This window comes from Geotrypetes seraphini, chromosome 3 (assembly GCF_902459505.1).
Source record: "Geotrypetes seraphini chromosome 3, aGeoSer1.1, whole genome shotgun sequence".
In the NCBI taxonomy this organism is placed as follows: Eukaryota; Metazoa; Chordata; class Amphibia; order Gymnophiona; family Dermophiidae; genus Geotrypetes; species Geotrypetes seraphini.
In genome coordinates, this window is record NC_047086.1 from 133820451 (window position 1) to 133835538 (window position 15088).

The 15088-nt window shown below is 46.1% G+C and overlaps 1 protein-coding gene across 1 annotated transcript in view; it reads right to left on the minus strand.

Annotated features, from left to right (window-relative positions):
* Positions 1–15088, minus strand: part of FAM166C (family with sequence similarity 166 member C) — a 66517-nt gene that overhangs the window by 18191 nt on the left and 33238 nt on the right. The window contains exons 3-4 of the mRNA XM_033935885.1: positions 11544–11656; positions 2537–2591 (exon numbers count right to left, since the gene is read on the minus strand). Coding sequence (XP_033791776.1) covers positions 2537–2591; positions 11544–11656 — 168 coding nt within the window. The remainder of the gene's footprint in view (positions 1–2536; positions 2592–11543; positions 11657–15088) is intronic.

Sequence of the window (15088 nt, forward strand, 5' to 3'; positions counted from 1 at the left end):
TTTAATATAATAAGTTCAATATAAAACAATTCAAGGCTTGTGTGGATGGAATCAAGTGGTTTGCGGAGATGGGGACCGAGCTTACGGGGATTAGTCCAATAAAATGGTATTTTCTTATTTCTCATTATTTGTTTTATTTTTATTTGTTAATTTGTAAAGTGATGATTGTTATGTATCAGTTTTTTCAAATTTACATCTACTGTCTTTATATTTTGCACAGTATTAGAGGACATGTGTTGTTGTAGTGTTGCAATGTATGCATTGTTGTGTTGTAGTGTTGCATTGTTGCATTGTATGCATTGTATGGTTTCTTGGCGGTTCAGTTTAACTTTTGTCTACATATTTCTATTTTTAGTTTGTGATTATTCCATATTGGGCGAGGGTGTATCTGTCTGTGTGTATGAAAGGGACATGGCTTTCTGATAGCATTGACGATACAGGATCAATTGACTGTACAGGATCTGGCTTGTTCAGTTTTACAATGCATGTGTTGGTATTCTAGTGCTCACTGCAGTGTTTAAGACGCTGCCTTTTTGTAGGTACACTCTTGTTGTGTGATATGTGGATTGTTACTAAAAAATCATATTTGTCATATAGATGGGGGGGGTGTCAAAAAATGATGGGCCCCGGATGTCACATATGCTAGGTACGCCAGTTCCAGCCTCTTCCAAATAAGTGGCACTTAGGTTCATTCAACTTGAGATGGCCCATTACCACATTCTAGCAGATTACCAGCAGAGAAGAGACCATGCTCCTTCCTGCTTAAATATTGAAGAACAGAAATGTCATGCTGGGAGTTCTGTGTCCACAGCCAGTCCAGGTCACAAGTACCCTGCAGGACCAACACATATTGAAAAACTATATATATATATATATATATATTTGAGAAGAGACAAATTTCACTCTGGAGAGCTAAAAAAACAAAAAACAAAACAAAAATATCTGCCAAAGCAAATGAGGGCAATGTTTGTTTGTTGGTTTTTTGTTTTTTTTGGTGGGGTTGCAGTAGATAACAACAACTAAGGACTTGAGAAACATTACATATCTCTCCATTAGTGCTGCATGTGAGTGACTAGTGCACTAATTTGTGTTCAGAGAAAAATTATAATAAATATAAAAAGCCTCCAAGCCTCCAAGTTCCACTGATTCTACCTTTGGACTCCTAGGGTGTCGCGACAGTAAGTGGTTTTTTTTTTTGTTGTTTTTTTTTAAATCAACCACTAGTGTTTTTCCCAGATATTTAATGCCAGGCCACGTTCAGGCACCTACATTGAATATCTAGGTTTATGTGGCCTGCTATCTCTTATATGATCAAGTGCAATATTCAGCTACCACATAAATGATACCGCATAGACTGATTTTTATGCAGTCTGATTGGATTGCTAAACTTAGGTGGCTGAGTGCTGAATATCAGTCCTTAACCGCTTGAGTGCCAGTTCTGCCCTTGGATCACTTAAAAAATAGCTGGCTTTGAGTTTAGCAGTCTGTGATGATATTCAGTAGCATTAACTAGTTAAGTGCCTCTGAATATCAGCAGAGAGACTCAAACAAGCAATTTAACCAATCAGGAGCCATTTCTGGATGGTTAAATTGCTTTGTATATCAAGCCCGGTTTCTGATGTCATTGGGGGTGATTCTATACGTAACTGGGCACCTGGTAGAAGCCTATTCTATAAAGGAACATGAACATCTATTTTTTCCTTAAGAAATACTAGCATAACAGCAAAAATACTGTACATGCCTATAAATTTGATGTGCACACTTATGCCAGCCAGAGAGGTGGTGTAAGTGTGTATATCTAAGATATACATGCATAAACCACAGTATTCTGTTAGTTACATGCCTAAATATGCATCTCATGCATGGTCTGCCCAAACTCCACCTGTGTGTAAGTCTATTTGTAAAATACACACTTAGATACATGTACAGAATACTGCTTAGGAAGAATTTTAGCGTTTATGTTAAAAGCTTTGCTAAAGTCCAATCGGTTAGTAGTCTTTGTCATAAATTGTATGGGGACAGACTTAAAGACCTTAATATGAATACTCTCGAGGAAAGACAGGAGAGAGTGGATGTGCTAGAGATGTTTAAATATCTCCGTGGTGTTAATGTACAGGAGGTGAGTCCTTTTCAAATGAAGAAAAACTCCGGAAGGAGAGGGCATAGGATGAAGTTAAGAGGTGATAGGCTCAGAAAGGGTGGTAGATGCGTGGAATAGACAGTCTCCTGATGGAGGTGGTGGAAATGAAGATTGTATCTGAATTCAAGACAGCATGGGGCAAGCATGTGGGATCTCTTAGGGAGAGGAGGAGGTAGCAGATATTGTGGATGGGCAGACAGGATGGGCTATTTGGCCTTTATCTGCCATCATGTTTCTATGTGCATATGTATGCAAATACACATGCCTATGCCATTCTTCTGATAAATTATGCATGTAATTGGTACACAACTGTGAGCATGTACTTTACAGATCTACCCTGTAAATAATTGCTACACAAGAGCATTCTCTCTCTGGAAGAATAAAATAAAGCATTACCATTTCGTCCTTGCCAAACACATTTTGTAAGTATTCCTGAAGCTTTGCACCTTCTCTGCAACAAGACAAAAGATACAATGTGTGATCCACTGAGGCTGACCTTATCCAGGGATTTGGTAAAGAAGAGCACATCCAAAAGAACATACGTATATCATCACTAGTTAATATTTAAAGAAGACGTGATGTCATATTACAAATTATAAAATGGCAGTACTGTAAAAAACAAACAAACCCTAAACCTGAAAAGGCATATTTATGTTAGTGAAAAACCTCAAACCCCACCCCCCCCAGGCTTAATTAACTGTGAGCTGCTGAGTAATGCTGTACAAGTACACCTTGGCAATAAAATAATTTATGCTGGTCTGCTGGTTTCGTTTTTGGACTGGATCTTATAGATTTTGCAGATTGCTTGCCTATTACGACTACTATTTATCATTTCTAGAGCGCTGAAAGGTGTACTCAGCGCTGTACATTTAACATTTAATAGACGGTCCCTGCTCAGAAGAGCTTACAATCTAATTTGGACAGACAGAACATCTCGGGGTTTGAGAGTTTGTGGTAGAAGAAATGATACAATGGGTAAAGGTATCCGACCATGAGTGGGAGTTAAGAGTTGAAAGCAGTGAAGACCTTCCTCTTCAGCTGAATGGACACCAGGATTGACTCCTCTTTAAATCTTTCCTCCTATATACATCATGTTTTGTAACTAATCATGCCCTTAACCCAGTGGCGTACCTAGGGGGGGGCGGGGGGGGGGGCGGGCCGCCCCGGGTACCAGCCCTGAGGGGGTGTTCCCGGCCTTGCCGCTCAGTCCCCCCCAACGCCCGAAGGACCGCTCGCCCCACTGACCTTCCAGCACACCTATGAAGCAGCCCGCAGCAGGATCGCGACGTCAGCAATCCCTCAGCTGCTTGGGCGCTGCTTCCTGCGCCGCGGTCCCGTCCCTCCTCTGACGTCAGAGGAGGGGGCGGGACCGCGTCGCAGGAAGCAGCTCCTAAGCAGCGCAAAGATAGCTGACGTCGCGATCCTGCTGCGGCTGCTTCATAGGTAGTGCGGGGAGGCCAGGGGGGCGAATGGTCCTTCGGGGTGGGTCGGGGCATCAGGCCTTCAGGGTGGGGCGGGCGGGCTGGCAGGCAGACTTTCAAGGGGGAGGGGGGTGACAGGCAGGCAGGCCTTCAAGGGGGGGTGCAGGTCTTCGGGGGGGGGTGCAGACCTTCAAGGGGGTGCAGGCCTTCAAGGGGGGGACAGGCAGGCAGGCCTTCAAGGGGGGACAGGCCTACAAGGGGGTGCAGGCCTACAAGGGGGGGGACAGGCCTTCAAGGGGGGACAGGCCTTCAGGGGGGGTGTATGCCTTCAGGGGGGGTGCCGACCTTCAAGGGGGTGCAGGCCTTCAAGGGGGGGACAGGCAGGCAGGCCTTCAAGGGGGGGTCAGGCCTTCAAGGGAGGGACAGGCCTACAAGGGGGTGGGACAGGCAGACCTTTAAGGGGGGACAGGCCTTCAAGGGGGGACAAGCAGGCAGGCCTTCAAGGGGGGGACAGGCCTACAAGGGGGTGGGACAGGCAGACCTTTAAGGGGGGACAGGCCTACAAGGGGGTGGGACAGGCAGACCTTTAAGGGGGGACAGGCCTTCAAGGGGGGACAAGCAGGCAGGCCTTCAAGGGGGGGGTCAGGCCTTCAAGGGGGGGGACAGGCCTTCGGGGGTGCAGGCCTTCGGGGTGGGTGCAGGCCTTCGGGGTGGGTGCAGGCATTCGGGGTGGGTGCAGGCCTTCGGGATGGGTGCAGGCCTTCAGGGGGGGACAGACCTTCGGGTGGGGGGTACAATCCTTCGGGGAGGGTGCAGGCCTTCAGGGGTGGGGTTTAGGCCTTCAGAGGGGGACAGACCTTCGGGTGGGAGGTAAAGTCCTTCGGGGGGGTGCAGGTCTTCAGGGGTGGGGTGTAGCCCTTCGGAGGGGGGACAGACCTTCGGGGGAGGGGGGTCCTGGTGTAAAAGTACACAGAGGGAGAGAGGGAAGGGGGGGGTTCAAAGATACGTGCATATGCCAGACTTTGGGGGTTAGAAATAATGGGTCTAAAAACAGAGGAGTGGGAGAGAGATGGTGCATAATGGGATTTAGGGAGGGAAAGAACAGAAAGGGAGAGAACTTGGAAACAGGAGATGGTGTGGAGGGGGGATAGAGATACTGGATAGGAGGATAGTTGGGAACAGAAAGGGAGAGATGGTGGATCCTGGGGTGGTGGGGAGTTGAGAAAAGGTGAATCTGTGGATGGAGACAAAAAAAAGGAAAGATGCCAGATCTCCGGGAGAGGGAAGGGAAACGGAAGGGGAGAACAGAGATGGCAGACGGATGGTTAGCACGGAGAAAGGAGACCCTGGCAAGCAAGACAACAAGAGCCTGGGACCAACAAGATTTGAATATTGATCAGAGAACAAAAGGTAGAAAAAAATATTTTTATTTTCTGTTTTGTGATTACAATATGTTAGATTTGAAAAGTGTACATGAGACAGCTTGAAATGGGAACTTTTCTATTTTTGTGAATGGCAAGGCTGAGTTCAGTTAAAATATATGCTTTATAAGAAAATATAATAATGTGTTTTATAAAGTTTATAAGCATTGCTGGCATACTCGGTGAGGTGTTCCTAGTGTTGGTGGTGGTGGTAGCATGTCAGTGTGTTGAGAGGAAGAGGTAGTCTGTTTTCACTTCTTATTTTAATGTATTTTTTTCCTGGGAACTTATCAGTGTTTTTTTATAATGGGAACAAAAATGGAAGAGAATTAATGTGTGTGGAATGGGGGGGGGGTAACTAATTTCTTCAGCTAAATAATTCAATCCACTTGAAACAGACATAGGAGAACTCACGCACCATTCACACACCCTCCAACCAAAAACGTCAAAAGAAAAAAACTGTTCGACAACCTCCTAGCCATTCGAGCTGCAACACTTGACCCCAACTCTACAACCTATTGACCTCGACCACAAACTACAAAACCTTAAAAAAAGAAATAAAAACCCTTCTATTCAAAAAACACATAAAACCAAACTAACATAATCAGAACTGTCCCAAGCATCACCTGCAACTACTCCATATGTACTTCTGATGTCATGACAATTCAGACATAATTTATGTTATGTTATGTTTGGAATAATGGTTACATAAATGAGGTTCAATAAAAGAAAATTTTCACTGCCTGTTTCTATTCTGACCATTTATTCCATTTCATGGTTATTGCAAAAAAAAAAAAAAAAAAAATTTTACATGGGGGGGGGGGGGGGTGTCAAAAAATGATGGGCCCCGGGTGCCACATACCCTAGGTACGCCACTGCCTTAACCTACTGTGTATGTTTTTGCTGTAACCCGTTCTGTGCTTCCGGGAGGATCGGATAGAAATCTAAATAAATAAAAGTGGGCTTTTAGCTTGGATTTGAAAACAGCTAGAGATGGAGCATGACATATTGACTTTGGCAACCTGTTCCAGGTATACGGTATGGCAAGAAATATTCAAAACAAGCAGGAGAGGCTAAGCACAATTTTTCTCTCTCCCATTGCATCTCCACCAGGTCCACACTAATAAACAACCAACAAAGAAGTGTGGGACTGGGACCATGGCTCTCTGCTTACCACTACTGTTTTACATGCTGTCCCAGAAATTTGAATCAGAGGCAGCGAGACTGGCAGAGGAAGTGTTGCTATGTAGAGAGCCACAGTCTCATGCTTCATCTTCAGACCAGACAGAGGTGCAGTAAGATGGAGAAAAACTGTACTTCATGGCAGCAGTAGATAAAGAGGGAAAAAACGGAGCAAGACTGGAAGGAAGAGGAGGAGGAGCAGCTCTGCAGGACAGGCGCAAGCAGCAGGTTGGAGATGCTGCTCGTACCGGCGAAGAGTTAGAGGTACAGGGGCAGACAAGAGGAGAGGTGCCAGCTCACCAACCAAGATAGCACCTGGGGTGGCCCACCTCTCCCCCTTACTATGCTACTGTTTCAGTCATTACTAGCCTGGGATGTACTGAAGCCACTAACTAGTGAAATGCTTAAGAATTGCAAGCCTGTTTACTTAGAGAGTTATGGATCTGAAATACTGCCTTCTGTGGTACAATCAAAGCAGTTTATATATTACTAGTCTTTAAGCCTGTTACATTAACGGGTGCTAGAATATGTGTATGTATTTATTTATTTATTTATGTGTATTTATTTATTTCTCTCTCTCTCCTTAGCCTATTTCAGTATTAATTTCTTTCTGTCTTTATTTTTCCTCGGCTGTCCACCACCACCCCTTGTCTGCTCCCCCTGTCCATTCTCCCTTCCTTTTTCTTCCCCTGTGCCACCACCACCCCTTCACTGCTCCCCTTATCCAGCAGCAGCCCTTCTCCCTTTGTTTTAACTCCCCCCTGTCCAGCAGCACCTCTTTCCTGCTCCTCTTGTCCAGCAGTAGGCCTCCCTTCCTTTTTCTGTCGCCACTGTCCATCAGTACCTCTTTTCTACTCCCCCTGTCCAGCGGTAGGCCTTCCTTCCTTTTTTTGACCCCCCCATCCATCAGCACCTCTTCCCCTGTCCAGCAGTACCTCTTTTCTACTCCCCCTGTCCAGCGGTAGGCCTTCCTTCCTTTTTTTGCCCCCCCATCCATCAGCACCTCTTCCCCTGTCCAGCAGTACTTCTTTTCTACTCCCCCTGTCCAGCAGTAGCCCTTCCTTCCTTTTTTTGCCCCCATCCATCAGCACCTCTTCCCCTGTCCAGCAGTACCTCTTTTTTGTTCCCCTGTCCAGCAGTAGGCCCCCCCTGTCCAGCAGCACCTCTTTTCTACTTCCCCTGTCTAGCAATAGGCCTCCCTTCCTTTTTTTGCCACACCCCCGTCCATCAGCACCTCTTCCCCTGCCCAGCAGTACCTCTTTTCTACTCCCCCTGTCCAGCAGTACCTCTTTTCTGTTCCCCCTGTCCAGCAAGCATCCCTTCCTTTTTTTGCCCCCCGTCCATCAGCACCTCTTCCCCTGTCCAGCAGTACCTCTTTTCTACTTCCCCTGTCCAGCAGTAGGCCTCCCTTCCTTTTTTTGCCTCCCTCCGTCCATCAGCACCTCTTCCCCTGTCCAGCAGTACCTCTTTTCTGTTCCCCCTGTCCAGCAGTAGGCCTCCCTTCCTTTTTTTGTCCACCCCCCCGTCCATCAGCACCTCTTCCCCTGTCCAGCAGTACCTCTTTTCTGTTCCCCCTGTCCAGCAGTAGGCCTCCCTTCCTTTTTTTGCCCACCCCCCGTCCATCAGCACCTCTTCCCCTGTCTAGCAGCAACCCTTACCTCCACCGACATCCGCCTGAAGCCGCGGCCTGCAGGCACCGACAGTCTCTGTGGCCTGCTCCGACTCCCTCCTCGCTTGCCGTCTCCCCCCCCCTCCACCTGGGGAAGCTTGATGCGTTTTGGCAGCCTCCTGTCTGCGAGCCGCCCGCCCGTGGTCCCCGACCCGTTTGAGAGAGGAGCTGTGGCAGGCGGGTGAGCAGGGAAGAGGGAAGATCCTGGCAGGTGCGCCTGTGCCCCCCCCCCCCTCCGAATCAGCAGCAGCAATGAGGAACTCTGGCGGTACGTGACAGCGAGTGGGGAGTTGCTCCGTGTTCTGGCCTGCCTCCGTGTTCGAAAATCGAATTCAGCACGGAGGCACACCTCATGGCGCCAGGAATCACGGAGTTTCAAGAGAGCATGCGCGCTCTAGGGTTTTATTATTTAAGATTTGCAGGTACTTTCTCTGTCCCTGCAGGGTTCACAATCTAAGTTTTGTATCTGGGGCAGTGAAGGGTTAAGTGACTTGTTCAGAGTCACATGAAACGGTAGTAGGAATCAGACCTATTTTTCCTGGTTCTCAACCCGCTGCACTAACCATTAGGCTATTCCTCCACATCTATGCAAAATCCTTATACAACCACTACATCCTTCGGCTTCTCCATGGCTATATTACCCCTGCTGGAATTCTGTGCTAATGTGCAGCGCGCAGTTTTCACAGTAGTCTCCATCCGCGCAGAATTGTGCACAAGCTGTGCAGAATTCTGTGCAGACTGTTTCTCTCCCACCCACCTGGTTCTGCTCCTGTCCCGACAACCCCTCCTCTTTCCCTGCGTGGATCTGGCCTCTGATTGGATCCCCTTCCCGTATGTAGCTGGTTTTTCTTACCGGCAGGCCCTCACAAAGCAGCAGCGGTGGTCAGCCAGTAGAGGCAGTGCTGTAAACAGTCTGCTTGCAGTCGGCCCCACTAAAGCCTCTCCTTTGCTGCAATACTTCTGACATGGCAGAGAAAAGGCCCTGGAAAGACTGGCCACAAGCAGCTTGTTTATAGCCCTGCCTCTGCTGGCTGACCACCGTTGCTGCTTTGGGAGATCCTGCAGGTAAGAGAAACCAGCTCCACATGGGGAGGGGAAGTCCAGTCAAAGGCCAGTCCCATGCGGGGGAAGGGGAGTGGGGTTGTCAGGTCAGTAGCAGAATCAGGAATGTGAGAAACAACAGGTCTGCGCAGAATTCTGCACAGCATTGCCTCTGCTGGCTGACTGCCACTGCTGTTTTGGGAGTGCCCTTGGGTAAGAGATACCGGCTCCACATAGTGAGGGAGGTCAATTGGAGGCCAGATCTGTGCGGAGTGGAGGGGTATTGTCGGGTCAGGAGCAGGAGGACAGCAGGGAGATGCTATGGGAGAGGATGGTCAAAGAGAGAGAGGGTAGGCCTGCGGAAGAGGAAGGGAGATGAATGGTGGACCACAATTGGGGGTGGGAAGTGGAGGGAACATGGATGATGGCCAAAAGTTTTTTTGGTGGGGAAGAGGAAGGGACATGGATGCTGGACCCACAAGGTGGAGGGGAGGGGATCTAGATGCTGTACCCATAAGAGGGGGGTGGGGGGTGGGAAGAACATGACACAGACCAGAAAGGAAGGTGAGAAAGGAGGAAGAGAGGTGGTGGGATGAAGTAGGGTGGGGTGAGGGGACATGGATACTGGACCTACAAGTAGGGGAGGGGGAATGGTAGAGAGAGGAAGAGAGAGTGATTCAGACCAGAAAGGGGTGGTGGGAAGGGAGGAAGAGTTCCTTGGCCATGGAGGGAGGGAGACAATGGGGGGGGGGGAGGATAGAGAGAGGAAGACTGTGACCCAGACTAGAAAGGGGGTGAGAAGGGAGGAAGAGATTCTTAGCCAGTAACGAGAAAGAGATATCACACCATGGGGGCCAAGAAGGCGATTTAGGGTGCGAGTGAGAGAGAAACATAGGATTTAGAGGGAGACAAAACTAGTTGGAGTGAGAGGTTCTCTGTAACCTGAGAAAGGAAAAGGAAGGAAGGAATTTCAAGCCTTAGGATAGGGGAATTCTATGTAAAACAATTCAAATAAACTTTGTAGAATTTTGAAATTGTGCACAGAATTTTCAAAATCATTGCGCAGAATTATAAATTTTTATGCACATAATTCCACCAGGAGAACCATATGCCACAGTAAACTCAGGTTCATTTAAAGCCCTAATAACAATAATATCACATAAGGTACATTATATGAAGCAGATGTGTTTGGAAACAATGTTTCTTAATTATGCCTCTGATTACTGCTCGGTTTTACAATGGTGGTGATAAATGAGAGCTATGATCCCTGTAGGAAAAAAAAATGAAAAGATAGTTAATCAGATTTAGTAAAAGAATATCAGTAGCAAAATCAAAACTGAAGGAACTCACTGAACATTTTTTTTTTTTTTTAAGAGACAGAACTGTCCATATTTTTAATTAAATAATGATCCCATTTTGAGGGAGGCACTGAGACAGGCAGTAGCAGAGAGGAAGAAGGAAGTAGGTTGGACATTTATTTATTCAGTTTTTTTCTATACTGCTCTCCCAGGGGAGCTCAGAACGGTTTGGGGGCCTGGGGAGGGGGGGGTACGCTTTGGGAGGGAGTGTGGCATGTCAATCAGCTAGTGTATTCTGATTAGCATGTGCTAATTAGTTAATGCAGACTTTGGCCCTCTTTTATCAAGCCGCGTTAGGGTTTTTTAAATCACCGGCAGCTGTGGTAAAAGCTCTGATGTACATAGGAATTCTATGAGCATTGGAGCTTATACTGCAGTGGCCAGCAATAAAAAAACAAACAAACCCTAACACAGCTTGATAAAAGGGGGCCTTAATGCAGAAGCACTTAGATCTTCCTAAATAGGAGGTGGTAAGTACTCCCACATTATTTATTTTTATTTTTTTTTGCAGGTTTTGTGCACTGACCTGCAAACAATAAAATAGAAATATGCCTTTAAAAGTGCCACTTTAAATCTGGACTTAGCACATTTTAATGTGGGATTTCTCCATGTGCTAAGTCCAGATTTTAGAGTACTTTAGTAACAGAGTCCCTATATTAGGTTTGACACACTCTATAATAATTGTACCTTTTGTGTTTAAATTTAAATTTTCCTTAGATCACCATCCCTAGGGACCCAATCACTAAAGTTCAGTTCCCTATCCTCAGAAACAAAACACTGGGGTCAAAACAATCATCTCCCCAATGATTAACATGTCGCTTCATCACAGGATCAAATCTTATATTATAAATACTTTTTTGAATTATTTTAAATATAACTATTTTCATAAATAATTTCATAAATAGTGTTATAGCACCAATTTTCCAATAATAATAGTACTTAGCTTAGTTTGTGGTCAGTTTTGGAATAGCTCTGTGTCAGCATGTTTCACTGTAACGTTTTTTCAATACAGCCAATCCTCTCAGTTTAACCGCCATCTCTATTGACCACTCTTCTATGAAAGAGGCATTGCTGGATGGGAAAATGAGTTCCCCGCGGGGACGGGGAAAAAAAATCATCCCTGTGTCATTCTCTACATTCAGTGTGCCAGCCAGTGCTAAAAACTGCTTTTGCAGTTTTGTAAAAAGAGGGTGGGGGTACTAATTAAAAAAAATAGGCACCATTTATAGAATCAGGCCCCCAGGGCCTATTACAAGCCATCAGAAACAGCCTACGACTGAAAGCAACAGCCATATTGGTTTAGATACTCACATATTATATGGAGCAATATATCTGTCTTTCTCTTTCACGGGCAATATGAAGTATGGCACCTTGTGGATGGTGTCAGTTCTGTCAAGGTATTGATCACGATGTTTCTGAGACAGCTATGGCACAGGCAAGATAGATATTGAAAATACCAGCTCAAGAGAAATGCTTATGCCAAACTTGATATGCAGTGCTGTCTTTCAATCGACAAACAAAGTAGTTTATAAAATTAAACATTTGTTTCAAGCAATTATGCCAGTGAAGAGATTAATTGAAAACATGAATACAGTGGTGCCTCACACAACGAACTTAATTGGTTCCAGGAGCAAGTTTGTTATGCGAAAAGTTCGTTATGTGAAACGCATTTTCCCATAACAATACATGTTAAAAAAAATAATTCGTTCTGTAGCATAAAATATGCTAAGATGACATAAAAAAAGATAAATTTTTTGTTATTATTTTTATTTAGATACATCTAAAAACATAATTGTTTTTTAAAACAACACACATTTTTTAAATTTAAAGACAGACTAAGTAGAGTCTAATTTTACAGTGAGAGAGGGCAGAGTCTCAGCGGCAAAAACTGGGACTTAACTGTTCATTTATTTTTTTTTTTCTAGCATCGGGGAAGCGGCGAGAGTAGCTCCGCCCCCCCCCCAACGCATCAGCAGTAGGCGCCGGGCCCCTGCGAGCCGACGGTCCGCCACTGCACAGGGAGCCAGGCGGAGAGAGGGCAGTTAAGCGCAGTGCCTGCGCGGAAGGATGCAGCTCGGGCGACTTCGTTGTGTGAAACGAAGTTCGTTGTGGGAAGCAAGACTTGAAGTTCGTTGTGCGCAGCGTTCGCTGTGCGAGGCGTTCGTTATGCGAGGCGCCACTGTACATTCTTCTAGCAGGTTTCCAGGTCTCGCCACGTCTGTGTAGAAAGAACAGACGTTTCAGCCAAGCCACAGCATGATGGCTAAAACATTGTTTCTTTCTACACAGACATGGCGAGACCCGGAAACCTACTACAATCATAACGCCAGCCGCAGAAGACTAAGAGAACATGAATACATTCCTTTGCTTTAATAGTTCAGATTTAATTTCCGTCAGCAGGTGGTGTTAGGAAAAGGTAAGAACATAAGTATAGCCTTACTGGGTGAGACCGGCCCAGTAGCCCATTCTCAAGGTAGCCAATCCAGGTCACTAGTACTTGGTCAAAACCAAAGGTGTAGCAATATTCCATGCTACTGATACAGAGCAAGCAGTGGCTTCCCCCGTGTCTCGGTAACAGACTATGGACTTTTCCTCCAGGAACTTGTCTAAAACACAGAGATGGCTTTTGACAGGAGACAAAGGAGCTACATGAGAGTATTGCAAGGCAGCTGCTAATGGAGCTACATCTAGACTGGAGCTACGTCTGCAGTCAGCAGCATCTGTGCTTAATTGCTGGGAGATCAATGGGCTAGTGTTCCCTCTCCCAGCCTCTTGCCCATAGCTGAGCTGTCTTGTAACCTAAGATACTGACTGTTGCTTATCCACTGGATCCCCAGTGGATATGGGATAAAAAGGACAGAAGATCCATTGTGGACCTTGTGGCCTGCCATTGTCCCCTGAGCAGAGCTGAGAACTGTAATTCACCTACCTGAGGTGTGTCTGCAAAATCTAATTCTGCCTGAAGCCATTAGGGAGAATGGGGATGAGGAGGAATACCATATACCCTGTGACTGCTTGGAAGCCTCAGACAGTTATAAACCTGAGTGAATGCAGATCCTGTCAGTCCTATACCTAAAAATATCATGACATATAGTTCAGTGATAGACAAAAATAAAGATAATTTCATATGTGCCAATGGGGTATCAGACCACCCTCTGAGCAGCATAGCTCATTAGGGCTTAATTCCTCATTTTTCCCTGTAAGTCACACCTTCTCTAAATCCTCATTTGTGTTAATACTTATCAAAAATACTTTAAATAAGCTTAATTTCATAAGTTAATTTAGATATAATTTAATCTCGTAACTTAGCTTTTCAGTCATCAATGTTAGTCTCCTCAACCAACGCGTTTTGCTTTCTATATCAAGGCATGGGGAAGCTACATAACAATTATATGAGTGATGAAAAAAGTTATGTAGCTTCCCCATGCCTTGATAAAGAAAGTGAAACGCGTTGATTGAGGGGACTAACATTGATGGCTGAAAAGCAAAATTATGAGATTAAATTATATTTAAATTAACTTATGAAATTAAGCTTATTTAAAGTATTGATAAGTATTAACACAAATGAGGATTTAGAGAAGTTGTGCCTTATGGGAAGAAAGAGGAATTAAGCCCTAATGAACTATGCTGCTCAGAGGGTGGTCTGATACCCAGTGGCGTACCTAGGGTGGGGGTGGGGGGTCCGCCCTGGGTACATGCCCCAAGGGGGTGCACAGTACAGAGCTGAACAGGGACGACCGGGGGACCCGCGGGGTTCAATACAACTCGAGCCATGAGGCTCGTCTTCTTTCCTACCTGCCCTACCGCACACACATAGCCGACCGGAAGTCTTTCCCGATGTCAGCGCTGACGTCGGAGGAAGGGCTTATGCAAAGACTTCCGGTCGGCTATGTGTGCTGAGGCAGGGCAGGCAGGAAATAAAAGACGAGCCTCGCGGCTCGAGCTCCATTTGGATGAGAAAGTTGGTAATTTGTTGGCAGATGAGGGCTGGACACGAACGTGGGAGGCAAATGCGGAACAGGAGGTCGAACTTGGGAGGCAAACGCGGAACGCAAAAGTGGGGGAGGGAGTGCTTTTTTGGACACAAGGCATGAACTTGGGAGAGAGGAAGGAGGAAGGGAGGGAAAGAGGTGGGGGAGGGAGTGCGTTTTTGGACACAGAAGGCATGAACTTGGGAGAGAGGAAGGGAGGGAAAGAGATGCTGAGGTGGGGGAGGGAATGCATTTTTGGACACAGAAGGCATGAACTTGGGAAAGAGATGGTTGTGTACACGGGGAATGGAAGAAAGGAGAATTTTTGGTCATAGGGAGGGAGGGAGGTACAGATGAGAGGGAGAAATATTGTGGTGGAACGGACAGATTGAAATGGATGCAAGAGGGAGGAATGTTGGACATAGTGGTGAAGGGAATGGAGGGAGAGATGTGACATGATGCTGGAGAGGGGTGATAGAAGGAGAAATGTTGGGCATGAGATTGGTGGGCAGGGGCGAAAGATGAGAAAGGGATAAATGCTGGACCATGGTAAGAGGAACCAATGGACAACAACAGAAGAATTTACAGAAGATGGGAAAGCGGAAAAAAGAAACTGGGACCAACTTTATGGAAAAATAAGTCTCCAGACAACAAAGGTAAAAAACGGAATTTTTTGACTAAAATATGTTAGCTTTGGGAAATGTATACAGCAGGTGTCTTTGTATTGTGTTCAAAAGAAAAGGAAATGCATTTCTGATTTTATTTCTACAGTGTTGAAGTACTTGCTGACCCTTGCTGTGACTGGTGGGAAGCCCCAAGCACCGCCAGCAGAGGACCTCCTCTAGAGATGGCCAGAACTCCCCTCCACCAAGCACAGCAGTCGCT